A 23478-nucleotide genomic window follows, 5' to 3' on the forward strand; every position below is an offset into this window, starting at 1 on the left:
GTCCAATCAAGTCTATTCATCGGACACGGAGGCAAAGCGCTCAGTCATGGACTGGAGCAGCTTCTCGTACTTGTCCGAGACTTCCTGCTCATTATCTGGAACCTCGAACTTCATGCTCCGAAGAGCATTCTGGAGATCGCTGGTAGCCTCACGGACCTTGCTCCAGATCTGACCCTGTGCAACGGCCTTCTGAGATTCGTCGTGGAAACCCATGAATGCCTTCATCATGTACTCGGTCTTCCAAAGAGGGCAGAACTGATCGTAGTCACTGTAGCCGTTCTGCTGCAGGAAGTCGTCCTTAAGCATGCTGGCCACATCAAGAGTGATCTTGTCGGAGTCACCCAAAGCGGCCTTACCAACCAGCTGCACAACCTGGTCAAGTTCCTCAGACTTGGAAAGAAGCTCACGGATCTGGTCACGCAGGCGAGGGAAGTCTGGGTTATGCTTCTCGTAGTACTTGTCCAAGATGGTGGTGTATTTACTATAGGACATGGAGGTGTTGACGGAAGGGAAGTGTTTACGCTGAGCAAGCTTTTTGTCAAGACCCCAGAACACTTGGACAATGCCCAGAGTACTGCTAGTGACGGGATCGGAGAAATCACCACCGGGCGGGCTGACGGCACCGACAATGCTGACACTGCCGATGCGCTCGGGGCTACCCAGAGCACTGCTCTTGCCGGCACGCTCATAGAAGGAAGCCAGCTTAGCACTCAGATAAGCGGGGAAACCCTGATCAGCAGGCATCTCACCCAGACGACCAGAAATTTCACGCAGAGCTTCAGCCCAACGAGAACTCGAATCAGCCATCATGGCGACATCCTTGCCCTGATCACGGAAGTATTCGGCAATAGTAATACCGGTATAGATGGAAGCTTCACGGGCAGCGACAGGCATGTTCGAGGTGTTGGCGATCAAGCAAGTGCGCTTCATGATGGGCTCCTTGCGACCGTCAACGTCGATGGAGAGCTGTAAGGAAATGTTTAGTATATATTATTTGTAAGTTAATTTCAAATTTGAGAAAGCGTACCTCGGGGAAATCCATCAAGACTTCAGCCATCTCGTTACCGCGTTCACCGCAACCAACGTAGACAATAATATCGCTGTTTGAGAACTTGGACACACTCTGGGAAATCACAGTTTTGCCGCATCCGAAAGCACCAGGAATGCAAACAGTTCCACCCTGAACACTGGGGAAAAGAGAGTCCAGAACACGCTGGCCGACAATGAAGGGCGCATCGGCCGAGAGTCTGTCACTGACGGGACGGGGCACACGGACGGGCCAAGTCTGCATCATGCCAAACTCAGTCTTCTTGCCCTCAAACTCCACCTCGAGGAGCTTCTCATCGACAGTGTAGCTACCAGCAGGGGCTATCCGAGTAATGGTACCACGTGCACGCGGTGGCAAGATAATTTTGTGGTCGTTCACCAAGCTGTTCTCAAACACGGAACCCCAGATATCACCACCGGTGATGTGGTCGCCGACCTTGAAAGCGGTGGGCTTGTACTCCCATTTCTTCTCACGGTCCAGCGCATTGACAGAAATTCCGCGGGGGATATAAATACTTCCAGACTTGTCGGCGATAGCGCGGAGGGGTCGTTGAATTCCGTCATAAATGGTCTCCATCAGACCGGGACCCAGCTCGACAGAGAGGGGCTTACCCGTGCGGGTGACGGGATCACCAACGGTCAAACCAGCTGTTAGAGGAGCGACATGTCAGCAACAGGCAATGGGACAGATGGGTAAATGGAAATTGGAAATTGGGGATTGGGAACTGGGAACTGGGTGGGAACTGGGAACTGAGGGTGGCCGATCGGGGGAATACGTGGCTCAGTTATGGAGGTATCGTACCAGTCTCCTCGTAGACCTGAATGGTAGCCTTATCGGCTTCAATTCGAATAACTTCACCGACGAGTGCATCTTTTCCGATGTGGCACTATTTTCCAATATCAGTATAGCCGATCGTCGTCTCGAAGCTTGGGGAGTCTTACCAGCTCATACATAGCACAGCCAATCATGTGCTCGGCCACAACGACGGGACCAGAAACCGAGAAGATTGAGCCATGCTCAGGATTTTCCTCCGCAGGGGCCATTGTGGATGTAGATATTGTGAAAGGAATGTACTCTGGAGAGATGGGAGTGGTCGGTGAGGTGGAGGTGGGTGAGTCCGGAGGCGGTGGAGCGGGACTGAGCTCAAGCTCCCTACAGGTAATCAAGTCTAGAAGAGAACGTCGCGTTTTAAGTCGGGGTCTTCCCAATCCTAACATTCGCCGAAGTACCTGAAATTGACATCAAGTTAAAGGCGAAAAGACGTAATGATGAAATGGGAATACGAGATGTTATGATCGACCAAACGGAGTTTCCCCTTAAGTCGGTCATCCAATCCCCGCGCTGATCCTGTTCTCTAGCACATATGATGGAACCTCTTGAATTATATTCAAATGTTTAAAACCTGGGGACTCGATCAAAGAGTATTGGAGCGTTGAAAAGTTTGTTACTTGTGGCTCTATACGGGCTATACTGGTGAGACTACCTATGTATTCAATATGTATCCATTACCGCCATTTGATGCTCATCTCACAGTCTGAAAACCTGCAGGGCTGGTCCATGTATCACCTAGATACCTAGGTATCGTAAATCCTATTTATAAATTGCCTATTACTTACCACTCATTTCAACCTTGGAAGTCAATGACAGAGTTGTATGACGCCTACATGTTTGTGGGCTTACATTGGGTTACTGATATACGGATACCTGAAATTAATTCAGTTCACTTAGATTAATAGCTAGCAAGAAGCTAGGAAGAGCCATATATATCAAATAGAGCCCTGGAGGCTTACCCTCTTGCCATACTGGAAGAATCGATTATACTTCATCTGCAGCTTCTTTACTTGGATATAATAGTATCAAAATGGCGTTAGTGGGGAGAACGAAGTTAATATGAGGTGATATCATACCTAAGTATCTAGGTATGGGTATGTAGATCTGTAGCAGAAGCTTGGAAGCTTGGAAGATTGAGTCTATAGTCGTCTAGGGTCCTATAACTATGTACTATTTCAGGATTCACTCATCAGCCAAGCTCCAATATTGGGAATTAAAGAACTAGGCAGTCTTCTCTCTTCGAACCCAATTCTGAGGAGGAAAATTCCAAGTGTCAATGATTAGTACAGTAGATATTACCTACTTAGGTAATAGACGTGTGAAACTTGATCGCTCCTTCCAAATTCATCTTGCGGGGAAAAGCCCACATTCTCGTGACTTCCAATCTTGATAAGGAACTTGAAAGCGATTCAATCTCAGTTTCTTCCACAATTTGAGAACTGAGAGATTTGAACCACTGCTACTTCACGACCCACCAGCGTTTCCCTGGTACCCTCCATACTCGGAGCCCCCAGGCGATTACTTAGCCGCCACCATCCCAAAGTTGGTCTGCTCACCTGGTTCTTTCAAAGAGCTAGGGGACCGTGCAGATCCCCATATACTTTCGACCTGGCCGACTCTCCTCCCCAAAGAGCGTTCACCTCCGACTCCGACAACCCTCTAGTACCTCTTCCATTTGAAACAGCTATCTCCTCCGGTCATCCCGAATCCTCCCTATCCTTATCCTCGCAGTCTTTCCCAACATCATTAGAATCACCCTTAGGCATCAATATCCACCAGACAGCACTCGGACGCCGTCGACACCGGTCTAACAGTCCAGATATCCTAGAACCCTCAACGGCGGGTACTACGGTATCACAAAATACACGAGTTCTGGAAAGCGCCCAGAGTCCACCCCGCAAGCGCAGGCGCCTTCCAACCATGCGTGCTGATGGACCATCATCCACAAATGGCTTCTCTCAAGCTCCCAACGGGTCATCCTCAAGAAAAGCTAGCTCGAACGGACAGTCAACTGTGACAACGGCAAACGGGGAATCCCGGTCAAATGGAGCTGTGACGTCCTCGACAAGCTCAACATACTTTGGACATAATCGAGAGGAAGTGACACGCATATTAATACAGAGCCTTCACGAGCTGGGCTACAATGATGCGGCCGCTGTTTTGTCTGCCGAGAGTGGCTATCAGTTGGAAACAACGGGTGTTGCAACATTCCGCAGTGCCGTGTTAGCTGGTCGTTGGTCCGAAGCGGAGAAGATCCTGCTTCAATCGTTTTATCAAGAAAGCCCCCCGAAAAGCTTGTATTATTGGCGCCTGGTGCGGATATGGATCGTATGAAGTTCTGCTTGCGCCAACAAAAGTTTCTGGAGCTACTAGAGGCGCGGGATCTGGATGCGGCACTGGCGGTCCTCCGTGATGAGCTGACACCACTGAATTACGATGTTGATCGCCTCCACGCACTTTCCAGGTGATTGCACCAGCCTCAGCACTATTGGACAATGATGAACTAATAATCATTTATGCATAGCCTTATCATGTGCCCCATAGAATTGCTTCATGATCAAGCAAATTGGGAGAGCCCAATCAGCGCATCTCGAGAACGGCTACTTGAGAATCTTTCCAGTGAGTGTAGACATATGTTGGGATTTTTTTTTGGCTTTGTACAGGCTATAGCTGACGCGCCAAGGATCCATATCTCCTTCGGTCATGATTCCCTCACACCGACTTGCAGTTTTGCTAGATCATGTACAGCAGGGCCAGATCAATAATTGCCTATACCATAATACAGCCGAGGCACCCTCACTTTACTCAGAGCACATGTGTGACCGTGAATGCTTCCCTTTAGAGGTCAGAATAGACCTTACCGAGCACTCTGACGAAGTATGGTATTGCGAGTTTTCTCACGACGGTAGCAAGCTGGTCACTGCAGGCAGAGACCAGAATGTCCTAATATATGATGCAAACCGCTTTTCCGTGATTCATCGATTAGCAGATCATCTCGGGGGTGTTGCTTTTGCAAGTTGGAGTCCAGATGACACCAAACTTGTCACCTGTTCCCAGGACCGAAAGGCCCGAGTATGGAATGTCGAGGTAACTAGTCTCAGGCTTTGTTTCCCGTTACTATGAATGACTAACAATCCCTATTTCAATCCAGACTGGCATTTGCATTCTCACCATCGACCACCATAACCAACCAGTAACATCCGCTGCGTGGGCACCGGATGGCGAGTCATTTGTGACGGGTTCTTTTGATTCCACTCGCCAGCTCTGCCATTGGAGCATTCATGGTGATAATTTGCATATGTGGAAAGGACCATTCCGCGTCCAAGACTGTGCAATCAGTCTTGATGGCAGAAGACTGGTGGCAGCAGAAACCGACGCAAAGATCCACGTCTACGATTTCAGAACATATGAAGAGGACTACTACTTGTCACTTTCAAGTAAACCAACATCCATTGAAATTAGCAGGGACTCGAAACATTTGCTCGTGAGCTTGGCCGAGGGTGAGGTTCAGCTCATCGACTTGGACACAACCGCCGTGCTGCGGCGCTTCAAGGGCCAGATGCAGGGTGAGTTTGTGATCCGTAGCAACTTTGGTGGGGCAGCAGAGAATTTTGTTGTCAGCGGCAGCGAGGGTAAGCTTTATTCTCTCTTCATTCGATACCTCTGTGCTAACTTATCCCTAGACTCTCGAGTTTTCATTTGGCACAAGGATAACGGGACACTAGTGCAGACACTAGAAGGGCATGACAAAGGATGTGTTAACACCATCTCATGGAATCCAGCAGACCCTACCATGTTTGCCTCGGCGGGTGATGACCACGTTGTTCGAATGTTTGTCTTTTATTATCCATACCTGTATCATTTAGTCTATATGCTAACAGTCATTGCTTTAAAGTTGGTCTCCATCTGGGATTTATCACCCGACAGGCATACCAAGCGAACGCCGAGGACAAATTTCCAATGGATTTCCGCAAACAAGTGCCATCAGAAGCACTTACGACGTAGAAACTTTTTGAAGGCCTAATTGAGATGCAATGACCACGCAAGCAATTTCCCTTCCATTCCGTCGCGAATGAGCCTTATTGGGGAGTAATGAAATGAAAGTCTGATGAACTTCCTCCACTGTCACCTTGACTTCTAATCCCGGGTCAGGCAAGACTTCGTTACTTTGAATTATATATTCAAGTTTTCCTTTGCAGCCTTTATCATTTTTCTAGTCGAGTTCAATGGTTCCGTTCATCTGATGCATCCAATCTATACAGGAATGGCGCAACTACTGTTGGTTTATTTCATGTCTAGGGAGCTCTCGTTCAATTCCGAGGTCATTAATTTTTTTTCTTCAAGGTTCCAAGGTTGTTGTACTGTACAATGTATACATTGGGCTACTCATGTCAGGGCGTTATTGTTAGGTGTTTTCAATTTGGACTTCAATTTACGCACCTTCCAAGGTTGGTTGTACATATGTAGAGATACAAGATGACGAATGCTTCTCAGGTGTAAATAGTAAATAAATCCTGTCTATTAAAAGAAATATTTGAATAATCCCAAGGTCATTAAATGAGAATCATCCCAACAGAGTACACCACCTGCTGAAATCTTTTTTTGCATTTGCATTTGCATTTGCTAGGAACTTACCCCGTTACGATTTCGCACATGACCGCTCTTCTTTTCATTTTCATTTTTTCAACGATATAACTTTAGACTCTAGAGTTATCAATTCATGTTTACGTGTGCTCGATCGGGGCGCTCTACAACCTATTTCGTAACTTAAATCGGCTTTACAGTAGTGCTAACTATTATAAAAATATCTTAGTAATATATGATAGCCAATTATAGTTTCAGGCTTCGCCAAGGCGCTAATGGTTACCATTTTGACAGTCAAGGGGATAGTTCGGATTAAATCAATCCGGATAAACTGTCCTTCCGATAAAGTATTTCCCCCACATATCAGCTCAATATGCAGGTGCCCCGTGGCTTGGAAACGTGTTAATAGATTATCCGTAGATAATCCTAGCCCTTCTAATTACCGTCTAAAGCCGGGATTGTCCATACGAGGCAGGATCCAGATATGGTATAAAGTTGGATGCGGTTATCTACTTGCGGTTTAATTCTGACCAGCTAACTTCATTCTAGATAAATGTTTCTTTAATTAGTAGATAAGCAGATAGTGACACTTCATAGTAGCTTAAACTTTAGAATGCCCGTTGATGTTGCATTATTACGGTATATTCAGACCTCGCTAAGGCTTACCAGAACGAGATTTATCAAGGTAGCCTTTGCCCGGTAAGGCGTAGATCGTCATCCCTGACTCAGTAACTGCTTACCTCGAAGCTGCCTTGAGTAAGACTTAAGTACTTTACCATTAGCTCTATGACCCAAGATAATTTATAATTCAACTCACTGGTCTCAGTCTTCTCAAAGTTGTCATATAAACAACACCAACCGCCTAAGTGTGACCATGACAGTTCCAGAAGCTGATAAGCTCAAAGGACCGATTGCTTCCGATATCAACGGAAGCGGCAGCGATCATCCACCTTCATATAGCTTGAACGAAAGTATCACTCTCGAGCTAGCAAAGTTGAATCTTGCACCATCGACATCTGATCCACTCTCAAGCACTGTCACGCCAGACCAATGTGTAGCACATTTGAAATTCTTGGCTGTACTCGCTGACTTGCGAGAAACGATCTCGAACAAAGATGGCCTCTTTCAGATATTCGATGTCGATGCAACTAACTACCCTGACGCGCTCGACCGCGCTCAAGCTCTCATACGTGAGAAGCGCTGGGCTGTTTACACCGCGCGCGCTGCTGACCGCTATACAAAGTGGTGGTTTGAAGGTCTACCGAAGTCTCGGCCATCGGTGACTCAAACAGATTTGGATGGCGCTAGATATGAGAGAATCGTTGATGGTTTCGGAGAAATAGTTGACTTTATTACATGGACCGTAGACAATTTGCCTCCGCTTGGTAAGTTTCGAGCCAATGAGTGAATATTACCTATATTCTAACTTCTTTTTAGATATTTTGATGGTCTGGCATTCTCATATGCTAAACCCCAGAAACTATCTAGAAGATTGTATTCGATATGGGAGACTGAGTGCATGGAGAACAGGCTTCCCATTCGAGGAAGTGAATAACCACATCAATGACAATTTGGAATACGTTGTCAGCCAGCAGACGAAAGATTTGTTCGAAAATAAGATCAAGATCAAATGGGACAACTTACTCGACCCGTCAACAAAGGACCTTGAGTGCCCACGTTGTGAGAAGAAATGGGTTCAAGTTGAATGGACTGGTGGCGATGTGATCGGAGATTCGCTTGAAGACATGTTCCAACATGCCTCTGGCTACGCAGATAAGTCTTTCAAGGCAACATGCAAAGACTGCAAGTCTGAATTTGGCCATGGTCTGCTCAGAGTAGCCAAGTTCCGTAAGGATGCTCTAGAAGTCCTTGACGAAAATAAACCCATGCCAGGATCTCTATTGAGTATCAACGGGATGCCCGAAAACCAACCTCCGGGGGATAAAGCGAAGAGTTTCAGGCCGACTACTTTTCCAACACGACTGATTCGCGCTCTTGGTCGACAATTAATCACTGATTATATAGGCAGCTCTGCTGATATCGATGGTATTCGCGCGTGTCTTGAAATCAAACTGGAAGATAGGTGGTTCAGATTCAAAATACACGAGTTGAGTGGCCCCTACAAGAGTCCCATACGAGGAGGAGAAAAGGTTTTCCTTCGGCGTATGATGGCTCATTATTGGGATAACTCCAGCCCATTTTCTCTGGACCTGGTTGGTGCAGTAATTCGCCAAGGCACATTTGTTCAGAAGATGGATAATATAGACTGGCTTCACTCACCTACTGTCATGGAAACGGCACGACGTCTTATAGCGAAATACGAAGTCTTCATGAAAATAATGCTTACCAACCCACGAAATATGGCAGTACCAACATTGGATGTCGATCTGGCATGGCATACGCACCAGATGTGCCCAAGCAGATACTACGAATACACTACAGCAATAGAGATCAGGGGCATCCGCCAATTCGTCAATCACGACGACAAGATCGACGAAAATAGGCTCTCCGAAGCATTCGAGTGGACAAGCAAAATGTACCGCCGCGCCACAAACGGCGGGATCTACAGCGAATGCACCTGCTGGTACTGCGAAGCAGTCCGTGTCCCAGATCTATACGGCCGCATTTTCAGCATCGGATCATCAACAGTCGCTCGCAACAGCGCGGAATCTCTTCACACTCGACAAGATATTTCCTCAGACCCAGACAAGAACCCGCATATCTCTGCGCACAATGCGGTACGGCCTACCTTTGGGGTATCCGAAGGCGACAAGGCTGGTTTGCTTCAGCGACTTCGTCTCCAGAAGAACTATGAAAAGCTGCTCCGGCGATCTGAGAAACAGGGAGTTCGACGCAAAGATACAAGGGAGAAGACGGACCAACACGGTGTTGTTCTACCTTATTACTACGCTCCTTATATGTGTGACCCCGGCATCCACTCGAGTGCTTATGTTTGCAATCCTAGCTGTATGAATCTCAGTGCGGGTGGTATTGGTAATTGTTGCCAAGGGACATGCGGAGGAGGTAGGTTATTTTCAGAGCTCTGATTCATCTTCGTCATACTGATTCTGTCTACTCTAATAGGTGTTGCAGCTGGCTCGTGTGGTGGTGTGGGTTCTTCTTGCAGTGGTGGAGGTGCAGCATGTGGGTTTCCCTTTCGAAGTTCTCTCTCAGTACAATGCTAACGCTGGCCTAGGTGGTGGTAGTGGTGGCTGTGGTGGAGGGGGTGGAGGATGTGGAGGAGGGGGAGGGTGTGGAGGTGGGGGAGGGGGAGGAGGTGGTGGATGTGGTGAGTTATCTTCTCTTCCCTGAGGCTATCTTCAACAATGACTAACTAGACACGTTTACTGTCAGGAGGAGGCGGTAGCTGAAAGCTATTTCATTATGTTTTTCCTGAGATAAGGTGGCAGTAAGCCACGAAAGAACTAGGGAGTGTCCACTCCTAGGGTAATGATCTTAACTAAAGAAGTATTCGGCCCTATAAATATATAATATGGTCTATTTTATAAACTACTTTTTTGAGATCCCATCAGCTCCACCCCTCCTCAAAATTTAAGGCACAGTTTCTATCTGTCTGACTATGGCCTGCTTAAAGAATGTCTTTTTATCTACGAAAAACGAAATGCCTATACCTATTTTACTTAACACGAGGACTTGTTAATCTTCACGAGAGGGTATTTGTTAGATGACACATATAGTTGGCACAGCCCACATAGTTTACACATCCATCAACACATACATTCAGTTTCACGCACGTCAGATCTTAGTAGATCTCTTCCTACGCAATAGGCAGGTTGTTCAGATTAAAAGGCTTAGATTACTAAGTAGTGGATGAATTTGCGTGGCTACATAGTATTTCTGTACTTTCTATTTCTGGAATATGATGAACCATCTACATGCTACGATCTTGACTTTCCGGACTATTCTCCAGGCGTGAGACCGTTAATAGTAGCACTTCTGACATCCCTCCATATAAAGCTAAATATCCTAAGATCAAATGCCACGAACACTCTCCCCCCTATGCTTTAGATAATCCTGCCTTTTTCCTGAAGACATTGCGTATTAAGCTCCGTAAGTCTCAAGCTCAGAGCAGAATTCAGTAATTTCAATATTTTTGCAGCTATATCCGGGATACAAATGAAGTAACTAGCATAATCTTCTATATCACTAAGAAATTATTGAAATCCGGATAGTATGTTATAAGAGCGGACTCGTGACTCACAATTAAAAAAAAAATATAAAAACATCAATAGCCATGAACTTAGTAGCCTTCTCAGCCTCCGTGATACTTGTGGTCGAGCATATCGACTAATTCCCTAACATTGGAGAGTGCACTGGCTCGCGGTCATTGGATAGACATTCCATTACCTTGGAAAAGTATAAGCATGATCTTCTTGCTGATTGAAAGAACATAGTATATACCTCGGAGCTGCTATTCATCATTAGGAACTAGATGAAATTCCCCATCTGAGATAGCGCAGTAGTCATTGCGGAAGTTTGTTGCTCATTATGGAATTCAAGTTCAGGATATCTTCGTTGGTGACCTTCTGCTATCATATTCGATTATTTATTGAGCTCAGGAACCTTACCCACTAGTTATTGCACCAGTTGGCTGTGTTTGGTCTGTTATTGCGATGATGCATCGCTCCATGAAGTTATTTATGAAATTTTGGTTCATTATTAGGTTTATGTTTAGGCATACAAATAGTTTTGACCAGGGAATGTTTGCGTATGTGACGATTTCCGAGGGCTGTTTCTCTGAGTTATGAGACTCGACGTATTATATATATATATATATATAGAAATGAATTAGATAAACCAATAGATGTGAGATAGATGTGAGATAGATGTGAGATGGATATGAGTGAAGGCTCAAGTGATGATGAGCTTGGAAGCCAGAATGAAGTGAAATAGTGAGAATGCAAGATCAAAGGTGAACAGTGACAAGTTCCAAAGGAAATACTTTACATAGACCGTGTCGGTTGACTAGGTTATTACCGAAGCAGACAGCTATTGATATCGTTTCTGTACGTATATAATAGGTGTATGCATATTGGGTAAAAGTGAAGTGTCCTTCTAAAATGCTCAGATGAAAGAAGATATAGTAGCTGCCATGCCAAGATCACATGATCTTGGTATGTCAGCTGATATTCGTTCCAACAGACCGCAAGGTTGAAAAATATTTTTTATAGTTAGGTAGATGTGGTCAGTCTTTCTGCTGTAAATTTCCTCGGCAAAGTAGAACTTGATTAAGATGCATCATTCATAACTCCTAGTGCTAAAAAGTCCTGGGGTAAAGCGCAGCAGATCCCTCAAAATTTCCCGAGCTCCCATATGTCAAATATTCAAAGTTGATAATTATAATTGCGCCTGGGCATACCTTAATTTGTCGTTCTTGGACTAAAAAGGATTTACTTTATTAGATTCATGGTTTCGAGTTCATTTGCGACATTGCATTCTTACAGGGTCATTTTAATTTCCTTTCCTCCAAGCTTGAACCGGCCTCGCATTGATCTGCAATGATGGGGTGGAGTTCCTAGTTTTTGATAGCAAGAAGAAGGCACTTTTGAAAAGAAAGCGAGCAAAGATAGTAATAGTAATGCCCGAAGCAAAGTTGCTGTAAGTGACTTTTGGCTCATTGAAAGAATTCTCCTTTTGGGGTAGTTGCAATTATGAGAGGAGATCCGCAACTAGATTAGTGATTAGTATATGAAGGAGAGATTCCGAAAAAATTGACGTACTATTCAGGGGCATCTCATCAATTTGAGTCGAATAGTAGAGTTCAATATCGCGAAGGATACGAACGTCATCACTTGTGACAAAGTTGATGGCAACACCCTTGCGACCAAAACGACCACTACGACCAATGCGGTGGATGTAGTTCTCACGGTTGGTAGGAAGATCGTAATTAATAACCAGAGACACCTGCTGAACGTCGATACCGCGAGCCCAGACATCAGTAGAAATGAGGACACGGGAGTTACCCTGGCGGAAATCTTGCATAATGCTATCACGCTCCTTTTGCGGCATTTCGCCGTGCATACTCGCGACAGTGAAGTTGGCATCACGCATCTTATCAGTAAGCCAGTCGACCTTACGGCGGGTGTTGCAGAAGATCACGGCCTGGGTGATGGTCAGGGTGTCGTAAAGGTCGCAAAGGGTATCAAACTTCCATTCTTCCTTCTCAACTGCAATAAAGTATTGCTTGATACCTTCGAGGGTCAACTCGTCACGTTTCACAAGAACGCGCACAGGATCTGTCATAAACTTGGTGGTCATATCCAACACATCGTAAGGGAGGGTGGCTGAAACGACCACCACTTGGGTGGCCGGAGGAAGGTAACGGTAAACATCATAGATCTGCTCACGGAAACCGCGATTAAGAAGTTCATCCGCCTCGTCCAAAACAAGCATCTTAATGTTCCGGGTGCGCAGGTTTCGGCGACGAATCATATCCGCGACACGACCGGGAGTTCCAGAGACGACGTGCTGACCATAGTCAAGTTTACGGATATCTTCTCCAATATTGGTGCCACCAATACATGCGTGACATTGAACGTTCATGTAATCGCCGAGGGCCATCACGACGGACTGAATTTGTGTTGCAAGTTCGCGGGTTGGAGACAAGACGAGTGCTATAACAGTAATAGTTAGCATCTGTGCCGGCGTCGGGTAAGCTACAAATTTGCATACCTTGAGTCTCACGTACAACAGTATCGATGACCTGCAGCGTACTGATCGCGAATGTCGCGGTTTTACCAGTACCGGACTGGGCCTGGGCGATAGTATCACGACCTTTGCAAATCTGAACAATAGCCCGAGACTGAACAGCCGAGGGAGATTCATATCCATAGGCATAGATTCCGCGGAGTAGGCTTTCCTTCAAGTGCATGTCTTCAAAGGTCGGCGCCACAGTGACCTCCTTGGAGGTATTGAACTCCATGCGCTCTGAACTACTGTTAGAGCCGTTCTAAAACCACAATACCAAGATGGCGCATACCTTCAGCAACTTTGTCGATTCCGTCCGCCATGGTGAAAGTTTGAAAAAAGAAGCTGGCGATGGAAAATTGGATGAGGAACCACGAAAATGTAGTTGGCGCACCTGGATAAGCCAAAGGGCAGAACAACTTTTGCGATGAGAGCGGTATCATCACGTGACCGCCCGCATCACCGCCCGCATCACCGCCCGCAAAGCTGTAGCTGTTCCACTTTCTCCAACTTTCTTTCGAGTTTGCGCAACCTTCAACCTTAGACTTATTTCTGCAGGAAGAGTTCAAAGTTATCATATTCTCACACAAAATGGCGCTCGAAGAACAGAGATTCATCCATGAAGACCTTGAGAGGTTGGAAGCAGCCATCGCGGATCTTGTGGCTCTAGAACCTCGTAATGTGAGTGTTACCAGCGGTTTGTGTTGCCTATTTGAAGCTAATCACAATTATTTGGCACTCATAGATTCGAGACCAATTGGCCCGTGACCATGAACTAAAAAAATTCATCGATCGAATTGAGGAACAGTCCAAGCGACTTCTCGAGATTTACAAGGATGAAGACAAACAACGCGAAAAGGAATTGCTGTCGATCTCAACTGGTGACCAATTTCAAGAGTTTCAGAAGCAACTTGACAGCATAAAAGATCACCATAGGCGCTACCCGAATGAGCCCGTAGACAACCTCGAGCGAGCGTATCAACGCCGTCTGCAGGAGGGCGACCTGCCGACTACGGATATAACCAACATGTTCTCTGGCGAAGAGGGATACGGAAAGTACCTAGACCTCACCGAACTTCACGCCCAATACCTCAACCTTCCTGGCGTTATTCGCCTGTCCTATATGCAGTACCTCGAAATCTTCGATTCCTTGACCCCACCAGTCTTTAATCTCAAACGGAAAGACAAGCTTTCAGACAAATACTTCCACTATGTTGGAGAACTTGCAAGTTATCTTGAAGGGTTCATCAAGCGCGCGCGACCCTTGCAGAATCTGGAATTACTTTTTGCAAACTTCGAAGATGATTTCAATCAAAAATGGGAGGCGAAGGCCATTCCGGGCTGGACAGAAGAGAAAGCACAGAACGGAGAGTCTGGTACAGCAACAGAGGGAATCTGGTGTCCAGATTGTGAGAAGGAATTTAAGAATGAAAATGTCTATCGGAATCATTTGACCGGCAAGAAGCACATTCGCGCCGCCGCAGCACGAGAAGCTGCCGGTACATCTGGTGAAGAGCGCCCGGCACCCGTTAAAATTACATCAACTACCAGCAATCTTAAGGAGCGTGCTATCGCCCAGCGGGAGCATCTCGTGCGACTCTTGGGGCAGGAACTCGATAAAGAGCGACAGGCAACTCGTACCAATGTAGAGCGCCGACACGGCATGACAGAGCGTGAGCGCCAACTTGATAACGAGGCCATGTTAGCTGAGCCTGAGGTTGAGGCTCGTGGTGCAGATTCTGAGCATGAAGATGACGAAAAGCTCTACAACCCCTTGAAATTGCCCTTGGCCTGGGATGGCAAGCCAATTCCATACTGGCTTTACAAATTGCATGGTCTAGGTGTTGAATATTCATGTGAAATTTGTGGAAACTTTGTTTACATGGGTCGTCGGGCTTTCGACAAACATTTCTCTGAAACTCTCCACATCCATGGTCTGAAGTGTTTAGGCATCACCTCTAACGCCAACATGTTCCGTGAAATTACTAGCATTGACGATGCTATGAAACTTTGGGGGAAATTGGAGAAGGATCGCAAAAGGGAGCAAGCCTCCCGCGATAATGTCGTGGAAATGGAGGACGATGAGGGCAACGTGATGCCAGAAACTGTTTATCTGGAGTAAGTCCCCCTCAATCAACTCGTGAACTACATATGCTAATCATCCAATCTAGTCTTGTGAAACAGGGAATCCTCTAATCAGAGGGATCTCGACATCGAAGACAGCACTACTCTGCTTTGGAGCATGAAGTAATGACCTGGAGGTAGCACGCTTGAGCCTGACAAAAGGCCCGGAGTCTGGCGCATAACCTTCTATCCTTTACGCTATGTAATATCATCAAAATCTTTCATCACCCTTCAGTTTCCTTTCTTTTTCGAATTTCGATTAGACCGTAGAAGATCACGTGCTTTCGCGTTCCATGGAAACGCGGTCCACAGTCGTTTATCCTCTCATCCTATTCTCAGTCTCCTCTCGGTCAAATATTGTCTATTGACATGTTGAGAGACATATAATCTTATAATTAATTTTTAATGACGCCCCTCATTGGTGTTGTCCTAGAATGGGGTTCAAATTTTCCTTTTTATGTGATTTGTTGTCTGGTTTAGAGGACAACTGGACAGCGAAGGCGATAACCACAGCAAAGAACAAACCGGACATTCGAACAATTTCCCAATGGGTTTCCCAACATGAGAAACGCATTCAACACCCATATACCGACAAATTGGCCTTGCTATCATGTATATTTCCTGAAAAACGAGTTGACCGCGTCTACTGGCTACAAGCAACCTCCTTAGCTCGCGTGATTGGCCGCTGCCTAGGATTAGGATCATCTCGGCTTTCAGCGTTGAATGCATGGCGTGAACCTGGTGGCCCAGACCTTGGGCAATGTGTTGAGCGTGTTATGCGGCAGGCTGAGAACCATATCCTACCAGACCGTGAAGTCATGGTCGAAGATATTGACGAAGCCCTGAACATGATTGCTTCTCGCTGTCGTTTCTCCGATCCCAAAGTTCGCCGCCAACATAGTGCAGTTGGTGTTGAAGGTGCCCTTGCGCATATATATCGCCGTTTAAGCAGTCGGGATGCTAAGTGGCTTACTCGCATGATTCTAAAAAGTTACCTCCCCGTTTCGATTCCTCAAAACTATACCCTACAAAAAATCCATTTTTTGCTTCCATATCTTCTTCAGCTCCGGGATACCTTTGAAGGCGCATTGAAGATGCTTGACGAAACACCGATGAGGAGTCTTCCTCCGCGTTGTGATCCGGGATTGGCCGCGAGTTTATTCCAAATTGCCTCGCAGCACCTATGGCCACAAGCTGGCATTAAAATCGGGCGACCCGAGTACTTTAAAGCCCGGAGTATTAAGCACTGCTGTAAGATGTCCAAGGGTCGTCGCATGAGCCTTGAACGAAAGTATGATGGTGAGTATTGTCAAATTCATATTGATCTCACGAAACAATCCACGATTCAAATCTTCTCAAAAAGCGGCAAAGACTCGACAGCAGATCGATCTGGTATCATCCCGACTGTGGAAAAAGCATTAAATACCAGAACGGCTAAATGCAAATTTACGCATCGCTGTATCCTTGAGGGAGAGCTTCTTGTATGGACCGCAAAACATGACAAAATCGCAGATTTTCACAAACTTAGAAAGTTCCTCCCTCGCTCAGGGATGTATATTGGAGTCCATGAAGATTCACCGTAAGTTTCTGGGCAATCTTGAAAATTATTATCTCTAACTAATCGAAACAGGCCTCAGCCTTATGAACATCTTATGATTGTTTTCTTTGACATCCTTCTCTTGGATGACGATGTATGCCTCAGAAAACCTCATCGGCAAAGGCGACTGTTATTGCAGGACGTAGTGCAAACGATGCATGGCTGGGCAGATATTGCCGAGCAGGAAATCCTGGACTTTAGTCGACCTGATGGCCAAAGCCGACTAGAGGCCAGCTTTGCCAAGGCCATTGCTCAACGATGGGAAGGATATCTGCTGAAAGACTGTGAAGAGCCCTATTTTCCCTTCTATTCTGCTGGGACAGACAGTTCATTTGGAAGATGGATCAAGCTGAAAAAGGACTACATCCCAGGTCTTGGCGACACTCTCGACCTCGTAGTAATCGGTGCCTATCACGACACTCGAGATGCAAGCTCTCTTTCATCTGTCAGGAAACTAAAATGGACACACTTTTTAATTGGCTGTCTTCTCAACAAAGACGAAGTCGTACAGTCTGAGGCTGTACCTCGCTTTAAGATTGTTGACGCAGTAGGCCGCCATAGCATGCATATTAGCCTGGTTCAAACTCTCAATCAAATGGGCGAATTTCAGGCGCAAGACCCTGAAGGCTTTGATGGCTTTCATGTTCAATATGGGAACAATGGCCTCTCGACAGCTTACGTGCTCTTCAAGAAACCTTTTGTTGTGGAGATGATGGGTAGTGGATTTGATAAGCCTTCTGGTGCCAGATATTTCACCCTTCGATTTCCTCGAGTCTTGAAAATACACGCAGATCGAACTTTCGAACATGCAGCGTCTTATCAAGAGCTACAGCAACTTGCAGACGAAGCTCGGTCTGTGCCAATAGAAGACTTGGCTGAAGAAAGAGAAAACTGGCGGAAACGTCTGAAGGTTGGCAATGGACTCAATCAATACATTGTTCAGAGATCTCGCAGTCCGTCTTTATGCAGTTCGAGTTCAGACCTGGAAGAGCACGATGTATCGTCTCATTCTGCTATAAGAGTGAGTGACGATATTGAACTATCGTCAAATCCTGGTATCCTGCATGAATCTGGACCACGAATCCCCGACCACAGCCAGACGAATCACAGCACGGATGATGTCCCTGAATTCTATATGGATGAGACGGTGATATCCCAAGATCTTAAGACACCAATGGTCAATAAAAATATACTCACTAAGAATGAGAATTTGTCCAGTCACAATGTTAGACAGAAAAGGTATTCCAAATCAGCAACAGATGGCCCAGATATAAGGGCAAGACCTTCAGCACTGCCTAGTCCCTCTCAAGTCTCCGCGCAAAAGATACTCCCACCAAAACCTGGCCCTCCTATCCCAAATTCGGAAACACCGTTTGACTATATGGAAACTTTGCAGTCTCCTTTGACCACAATCCCGATATACATGCCTGGAACCATATTGAGCCTTGAACCCTCGGAGGATAAAGAATCCTCAAGTCTGCGCGAATTTATCCAAAGTCTAGGATCAGACCGCTCAAGGTCTTTTTTGTAAAAATCAAACCCGAAAGCCGTGTCCATGGATAAAGCGCTTGGTCTTATCCTTGTGAACTCCGCAGAGACATCCCTAGGTCCAGATATCCGCCGGACTGCAAATACTGTTTACCAGATCCTTTGCTTGAAAAAAGATCACCTCCCTTCTAAAGGTAGTATTTTTTTTCTGGATTCTCGTATCCTTGAACACAATATCTACCCGGAAGATCTTAGATTCTGCTTGGAAAGTACTTGGGTGAAACTTGGGCGCCAGTATTATCTTGCCTGTCTCCACTGGAAACGCGGTGTGACAGGAAGTGGCGAGAAAACTAGAGTGGGTAATGATATAAACGCCATCAATTCTGCATGCGTGAGGGTGAGCTTTGGAAAGAGTGAAATACTCGCATTAGGGGAGTATACATCCATCGATTCTCTTTCCTACGTTAGTGAAAAGCGTAAATAGTCCGAATTTAACGGCTTGCTTGTTCAACTTTGGGAAATTCGTAACTATTATTAGCTAAAATAAAGAGCAAACGCCTCGCTTTATGACATACACTATGGAGACAACATTGCACATAAACTTGGACTGATCTAGACAGCACCTGCGGCAGCCTCTTTTCTGGCACGAATGTCCCGCATGATTGCCTTCGCATCTTCCACCTCCATTCCGTCCTGGCAGAGCTCCTTCACCAACTGCTCTGCTCGAGCCAGATCCTCATTTTTCAAGGCATACTGGGCCAACCATAGACGCGCCTTGGACGTAGTAGGTGTAGGGCCTGTACCATGACGGACTGTTTCACCGAGAGTGTCGTTGTTTTGCGCAGAGGAAGAGGTTCCATCGCGGGGCTTGTGGGAGCGACCACGATGGTGGGAGCCTGAAGGTGCGCCGTCCGACTCATCTCCAGAATTGTCGGCTTCATTCTCAGATACCGAGGACCAATCGCCGTCATCAGATTTATCTTCGTCGCTCACAAGCGCACCACCAGTTTCTTGCAGAATAGTCAACTCCATGTAGGAGACTGTCTCATCTATGTTCCCGAGACGGTCATAAAGATGTGCAATTTGATAAAGAGTTTCTGGATCGAGCATCCTGCGAGCACCTGGACCGTTGGGACTTGCGCCGGGGTTTTGGCTCTCGTCGTCCACATAGTAAGTACCAGCAGTAACAGCACGCTTCAAGGCTTGAATACTCCGCTCGAGGTTGCCCATCTTTGCCCAACAAGACCCAAGAGCTTGCCACATTTTCGGGTCATAGGGTTGAAGAGTTGACGACTTTTTGTAGTAAAACAAAGCATAGTTGGACATATCAAGGAACTCGTAGGCCTGGCCAAGACCGTACCAGGCACGGTAATCCTTGCGGTTGCAATCGACTGCGCGACGGTAACATTCAATGGCTGTATGAGTGTTTTTCAACTCGATGTATTCGTGGCCCATGAGGGTCCAGGCGGATAGGAAATTGCGGTCGAGTGTCAGTGCACGACGGAAGTACACGATCGCTTTCTCGTGATCTGACTTATTTGAAAAAAGATTGCCCACAATACAGCAGGTTTCTGGACGGAATTTGTCAGTATCAGTCGATATTTGAGCAAGATATGCGAGTTGGGGTCGTGCGCCCAGGACATAGAGGATATTTGAGTAGTGGTCTAGGTTGTCTAGACGGTGTGGCTCCTCAGTGACCATTTCGTGGAAGATTTGAGAAGCCTGGTCATATTCTGCGAGAATTGTTAGGGAGCGGAAATCATTAGGATTATTATTGCTGGTCTGACCTTTGGAATGATAGTGAAGCATGGCCTCCTGGGTCTTCAGGAATGCGCTGGTAGGGAACATGACTTGTAGCTGAGATATTAGGCTGTAGGTATCATCATTGGCCTGATACAGCTCTTGACTGCAGTAGACATGGAAAATGAGTGTCATGATTTGCTCCGGAAGTGCTGGGCTTATTTGTTTCAACTGTTGATAGTCAGCATCACCGTCTGAAAAAAGAAAATAACAATTCCAAAATCACTGACATCATCAGAGCAGGAAAGCAGGCCATTAAGCTCCTGCCATGCGCCCCAATGGAAAGGGTTTCGATGCACACTTCGAACCAGCCACATCTTGGCAATGTCTTCATTTCGTCCCTTTCCCTTCAAGAGGACAATAGCGTAGAGATACTCAAGCCACCCTTGTCCTTGATCCTCCAAACCCATTGCACTTCGGTCATTCATCCACCCTTCCAATCCTCGAATGAGCTCTGGCAGAGCTTTATTGACCGGCGCCACGTCTGCAGGACCCAACACCATCTCTGTCTCCTCATCTTTGCGCTTTTCTCCAGCCAAGTACTTAGCGTAGAGAGCGAGGAAAAGTGATTTCTGACTGAGGTTCGGATACAGGTTTTTTCTCTTTGAATCTTGGATTAGAGGGCTTTGACCCTTTCCCTTGCTTATAGTCTTTTTTGGTGTAGAATTCTGATTAACGTTGAGAGACTTGGGGAGTTTCCGAGGCAAGAAAACAGCTGCACAGCGGTCGTACTCTCGGGTTTCGAAAAAGGTTTTGGCCAGGAGGTATTTGGGAAATTCCTGTGCCTCGAGTGCAGCTTCAACGGGATCTTCTTGACCTAAGTACGGATTCACAGGTGGGGGAGTAGGTTCTGTTTCCATAGAAGAGTCAGCATCGGCATCGGCATCGCTGTCTCCGTGAACGGGCATGAGGGAATTGAGCATCTCAGCCGCCCTAGTTAGTACACACAATCATCAGTATCATGTAAGTTTTCAGAGTCCGGTTCGTGTCTACATACCATTTGGATGATTGATGTAAGCCTCTGTCCATTGATTTTACCACAGATTCCTCGAGCCGATGTTTGAGGTCTTGAATGTCATCCTCTGTGAAGTCCATAGTGATTATGTACCTCAAGGTACCTGAATGTGAATCTCGTATTGATTTAGAGGGCAGTGAGAGGTAAGGTCAAGCGGTCCCTACTTCTCTCAGCCAGTGGGATGTTTTTGTTGAGCGCAATTGCGACTCTCAGATGTTCCGTCGCAACGGATAGCTCGGCGCGTGTTGACGAGCTATTTGAATATTAAGAGCTTACCCACAACAGAAAGAGGGACAAAGGAGGGACAAAGAGTAGTACTGGGATAATGGTCGAAAATCAGTCAAGTTGGACTTTTGAAAAAAAAAAAGATCAAGTAAGTCTAGGAAGCCGAGCATCATAAAATGCAAAAAGATTCAATGACAATCGCGGAGTAACTGCACCTGTCAACAACAAACAGTGCAAACATTGAATGTCCCTCCCTTACCGCCTTCTATATCGAGTTTCGCGCGGGGGAATTGATGTGTCGATTGTATCGTTTCTTGAGCTTTTGTAAATCTTACTTTTCTTTTTTCCTCTCCTTTCTCCTAACGAAATTTATAATCATGACTTCCACCAAACGTGAAGACTTTGAAGCAATCTTCCCCTCGCTGGTCCAGGATATCCTTGGCCATGCGAAGCGGTACAACTTGCCCGACAATGCACTTGAGTGGTTCGAAAAGGTATGACAAGACAATTGCATGGGTTCAGCGGAAATTTGATTGAAATTGGAAACTAACAATGCTTTATTTTTGCAGTCCTTGAATGCCAACACTCCTGGTGGCAAGCTTAACAGGGGTCTCTCCGTGCCTGATACTGGTCTTGCCCTCCTGAAGAAGCCCCTGAGTGCTGAGCAATTTGAGCACCTGAGCATTCTGGGATGGCTCACCGAGCTCCTTCAGGCTTTCTTCCTGGTCAGTGATGATATTATGGACGGCTCCATCACCCGTCGTGGCCAGCCCTGCTGGTACCGTTACGAGGGTGTCGGCCTGATTGCCATCAACGATGCTTTCATGCTCGAGTCCGCCATCTACCTCGTTCTAAAGCAGCGCTTCCGTTCCCACCCTGCCTACATTGACCTTGTAGAGCTGTTCCACGAGACTACCTGGCAAACCGAGCTCGGTCAGCTCTGTGACCTTATCACCGCCCCCGAGGACAATGTGAACCTTGACAACTTCTCCATGGAGAAGTATATGTTCATTGTTACCTACAAGACTGCCTACTACAGCTTCTATCTCCCCGTTGCCTTGGCCCTGGTCTACCTGGAACAAGCCAGCCCCGAGAACCTCAAGCAGGCCCACGACATCCTGATCCCTCTGGGCCAATACTTCCAGATCCAGGATGACTACCTCGACAACTTCGGCGACCCGTCTGTCATTGGCAAGATCGGTACCGACATCCAGGACAACAAGTGCTCGTGGCTTGTCAACCAGGCCATCCAGCGATGCACACCGGAGCAGCGTGCATTGCTCGACGCCTCGTACGGCCGCAAGGACAAGGCTGAGGAAGCCAAGGTCAAGGCGCTCTTCAACGAGTTGGGCCTCGAGAAGGTTTACAAGGAGTACGAGGAGAAGGTGGTTGGTGAGCTGCGCGAAAAGATCGCCGCTGTTGACGAGGCCTCTGGTCTCACCAAGGAGGTCTTTGAGGCCTTCCTGGGCAAGATTTACAAGCGCACCAAATAGATTAGACTTGTGCGGTGATGAAAATGGTAATGCTGTGATAGCGGGCAGGACTAATATTTCGGGATTATATGCATATTCAAGCGTTTACGTAGTACTTAATGTACAGATTCGTTGGACTGGGCAGTGAGTAGGTAGATCGTATTTCCTTTACGGGGCATTCCTATCTAAGATGGCGCTCAGACTCAGACTTACTGAGTAAGTTCTAGTCTGGGCTACTTATTACCCAGTAGATATTATCACGCCTTACTTAGTCTGATACATGGACTTCTCTTCAACGTCCAATATCTAGTTCCAGACCTCGTCAATGCACCTCTTCAGGAGTATTATTGATAAATCCAGTGGAATATCCATACCTACAATGGATTGATCGGTGACCATGTCGGTTTTATGCAGAATGCTCCTTCACCGCCATAACGAACATATTATTACGGCTCCGAACATCAGCTGAAAATAAACAAGGAAACTAATGCACTGCACTTGCTCTTGAGAATGGCCAGCCGGTCACGAACCAAGATTGCTAATTACAACATGGCTGTTCCTCAACCTAAGATCAATGTATCTTGCT

The 23478-nt window shown here is 46.4% G+C and overlaps 8 protein-coding genes across 8 annotated transcripts; 5 read left to right on the plus strand and 3 right to left on the minus strand.

Moving 5' to 3' along the window:
• Positions 1–12: 12 nt before the first annotated feature.
• On the minus strand, positions 13–2265 carry N7495_001319 (H(+)-transporting V1 sector ATPase subunit A; the record flags this gene model as incomplete). Its single annotated transcript, XM_057203989.1, has 4 exons — positions 13–966; positions 1028–1695; positions 1850–1934; positions 1990–2265. The coding sequence occupies 4 exons, from the start codon at positions 2263–2265 to the stop codon at positions 13–15; spliced, it is 1983 nt and encodes a 660-aa protein (XP_057068062.1).
• Positions 2266–2909: 644 nt separating this feature from the next.
• On the plus strand, positions 2910–5884 carry N7495_001320 (WD40 repeat domain-containing protein; the record flags this gene model as incomplete). The annotated part of the gene is made up of 8 exons (XM_057203990.1): positions 2910–2914; positions 3469–4101; positions 4158–4343; positions 4404–4498; positions 4563–4966; positions 5031–5511; positions 5563–5688; positions 5775–5884. 8 exons carry the CDS (start codon positions 2910–2912, stop codon positions 5882–5884), a joined length of 2040 nt encoding a protein of 679 aa, XP_057068063.1.
• A 1453-nt stretch (positions 5885–7337) lies between these two features.
• N7495_001321 (uncharacterized protein) lies at positions 7338–9797 on the plus strand (the record flags this gene model as incomplete). The annotated part of the gene is given in 5 exon segments (XM_057203991.1): positions 7338–7848; positions 7901–9430; positions 9444–9487; positions 9548–9607; positions 9660–9797. The coding sequence occupies 5 exon segments, from the start codon at positions 7338–7340 to the stop codon at positions 9795–9797; spliced, it is 2283 nt and encodes a 760-aa protein (XP_057068064.1).
• A 2336-nt stretch (positions 9798–12133) lies between these two features.
• On the minus strand, positions 12134–13494 carry N7495_001322 (ATP-dependent RNA helicase eIF4A; the record flags this gene model as incomplete). Its single annotated transcript, XM_057203992.1, has 4 exons — positions 12134–12153; positions 12205–13098; positions 13157–13411; positions 13464–13494. The coding sequence occupies 4 exons, from the start codon at positions 13492–13494 to the stop codon at positions 12134–12136; spliced, it is 1200 nt and encodes a 399-aa protein (XP_057068065.1).
• Positions 13495–13762: 268 nt separating this feature from the next.
• Positions 13763–15367, plus strand: N7495_001323 (SF3a splicing factor complex subunit PRP9; the record flags this gene model as incomplete). The annotated part of the gene is made up of 3 exons (XM_057203993.1): positions 13763–13852; positions 13917–15289; positions 15343–15367. The coding sequence occupies 3 exons, from the start codon at positions 13763–13765 to the stop codon at positions 15365–15367; spliced, it is 1488 nt and encodes a 495-aa protein (XP_057068066.1).
• Positions 15368–15729: 362 nt separating this feature from the next.
• On the plus strand, positions 15730–18423 carry N7495_001324 (ATP dependent DNA ligase domain protein; the record flags this gene model as incomplete). Its single annotated transcript, XM_057203994.1, has 2 exons — positions 15730–16874; positions 16926–18423. The coding sequence occupies 2 exons, from the start codon at positions 15730–15732 to the stop codon at positions 18421–18423; spliced, it is 2643 nt and encodes an 880-aa protein (XP_057068067.1).
• A 569-nt stretch (positions 18424–18992) lies between these two features.
• On the minus strand, positions 18993–21275 carry N7495_001325 (anaphase promoting complex subunit CDC23; the record flags this gene model as incomplete). Its single annotated transcript, XM_057203995.1, has 3 exons — positions 18993–20351; positions 20411–21113; positions 21178–21275. 3 exons carry the CDS (start codon positions 21273–21275, stop codon positions 18993–18995), a joined length of 2160 nt encoding a protein of 719 aa, XP_057068068.1.
• Positions 21276–21797: 522 nt separating this feature from the next.
• Positions 21798–22913, plus strand: erg20 (bifunctional (2E,6E)-farnesyl diphosphate synthase/dimethylallyltranstransferase; the record flags this gene model as incomplete). The annotated part of the gene is made up of 2 exons (XM_057203996.1): positions 21798–21914; positions 21990–22913. The coding sequence occupies 2 exons, from the start codon at positions 21798–21800 to the stop codon at positions 22911–22913; spliced, it is 1041 nt and encodes a 346-aa protein (XP_057068069.1).
• Positions 22914–23478: the final 565 nt, after the last annotated feature.

This window comes from Penicillium taxi (genome assembly GCF_028828555.1).
Source record: "Penicillium taxi strain IBT 34144 chromosome Unknown utg000001l_segment0_segment0, whole genome shotgun sequence".
Classification (NCBI taxonomy): Eukaryota; Fungi; Ascomycota; class Eurotiomycetes; order Eurotiales; family Aspergillaceae; genus Penicillium; species Penicillium taxi.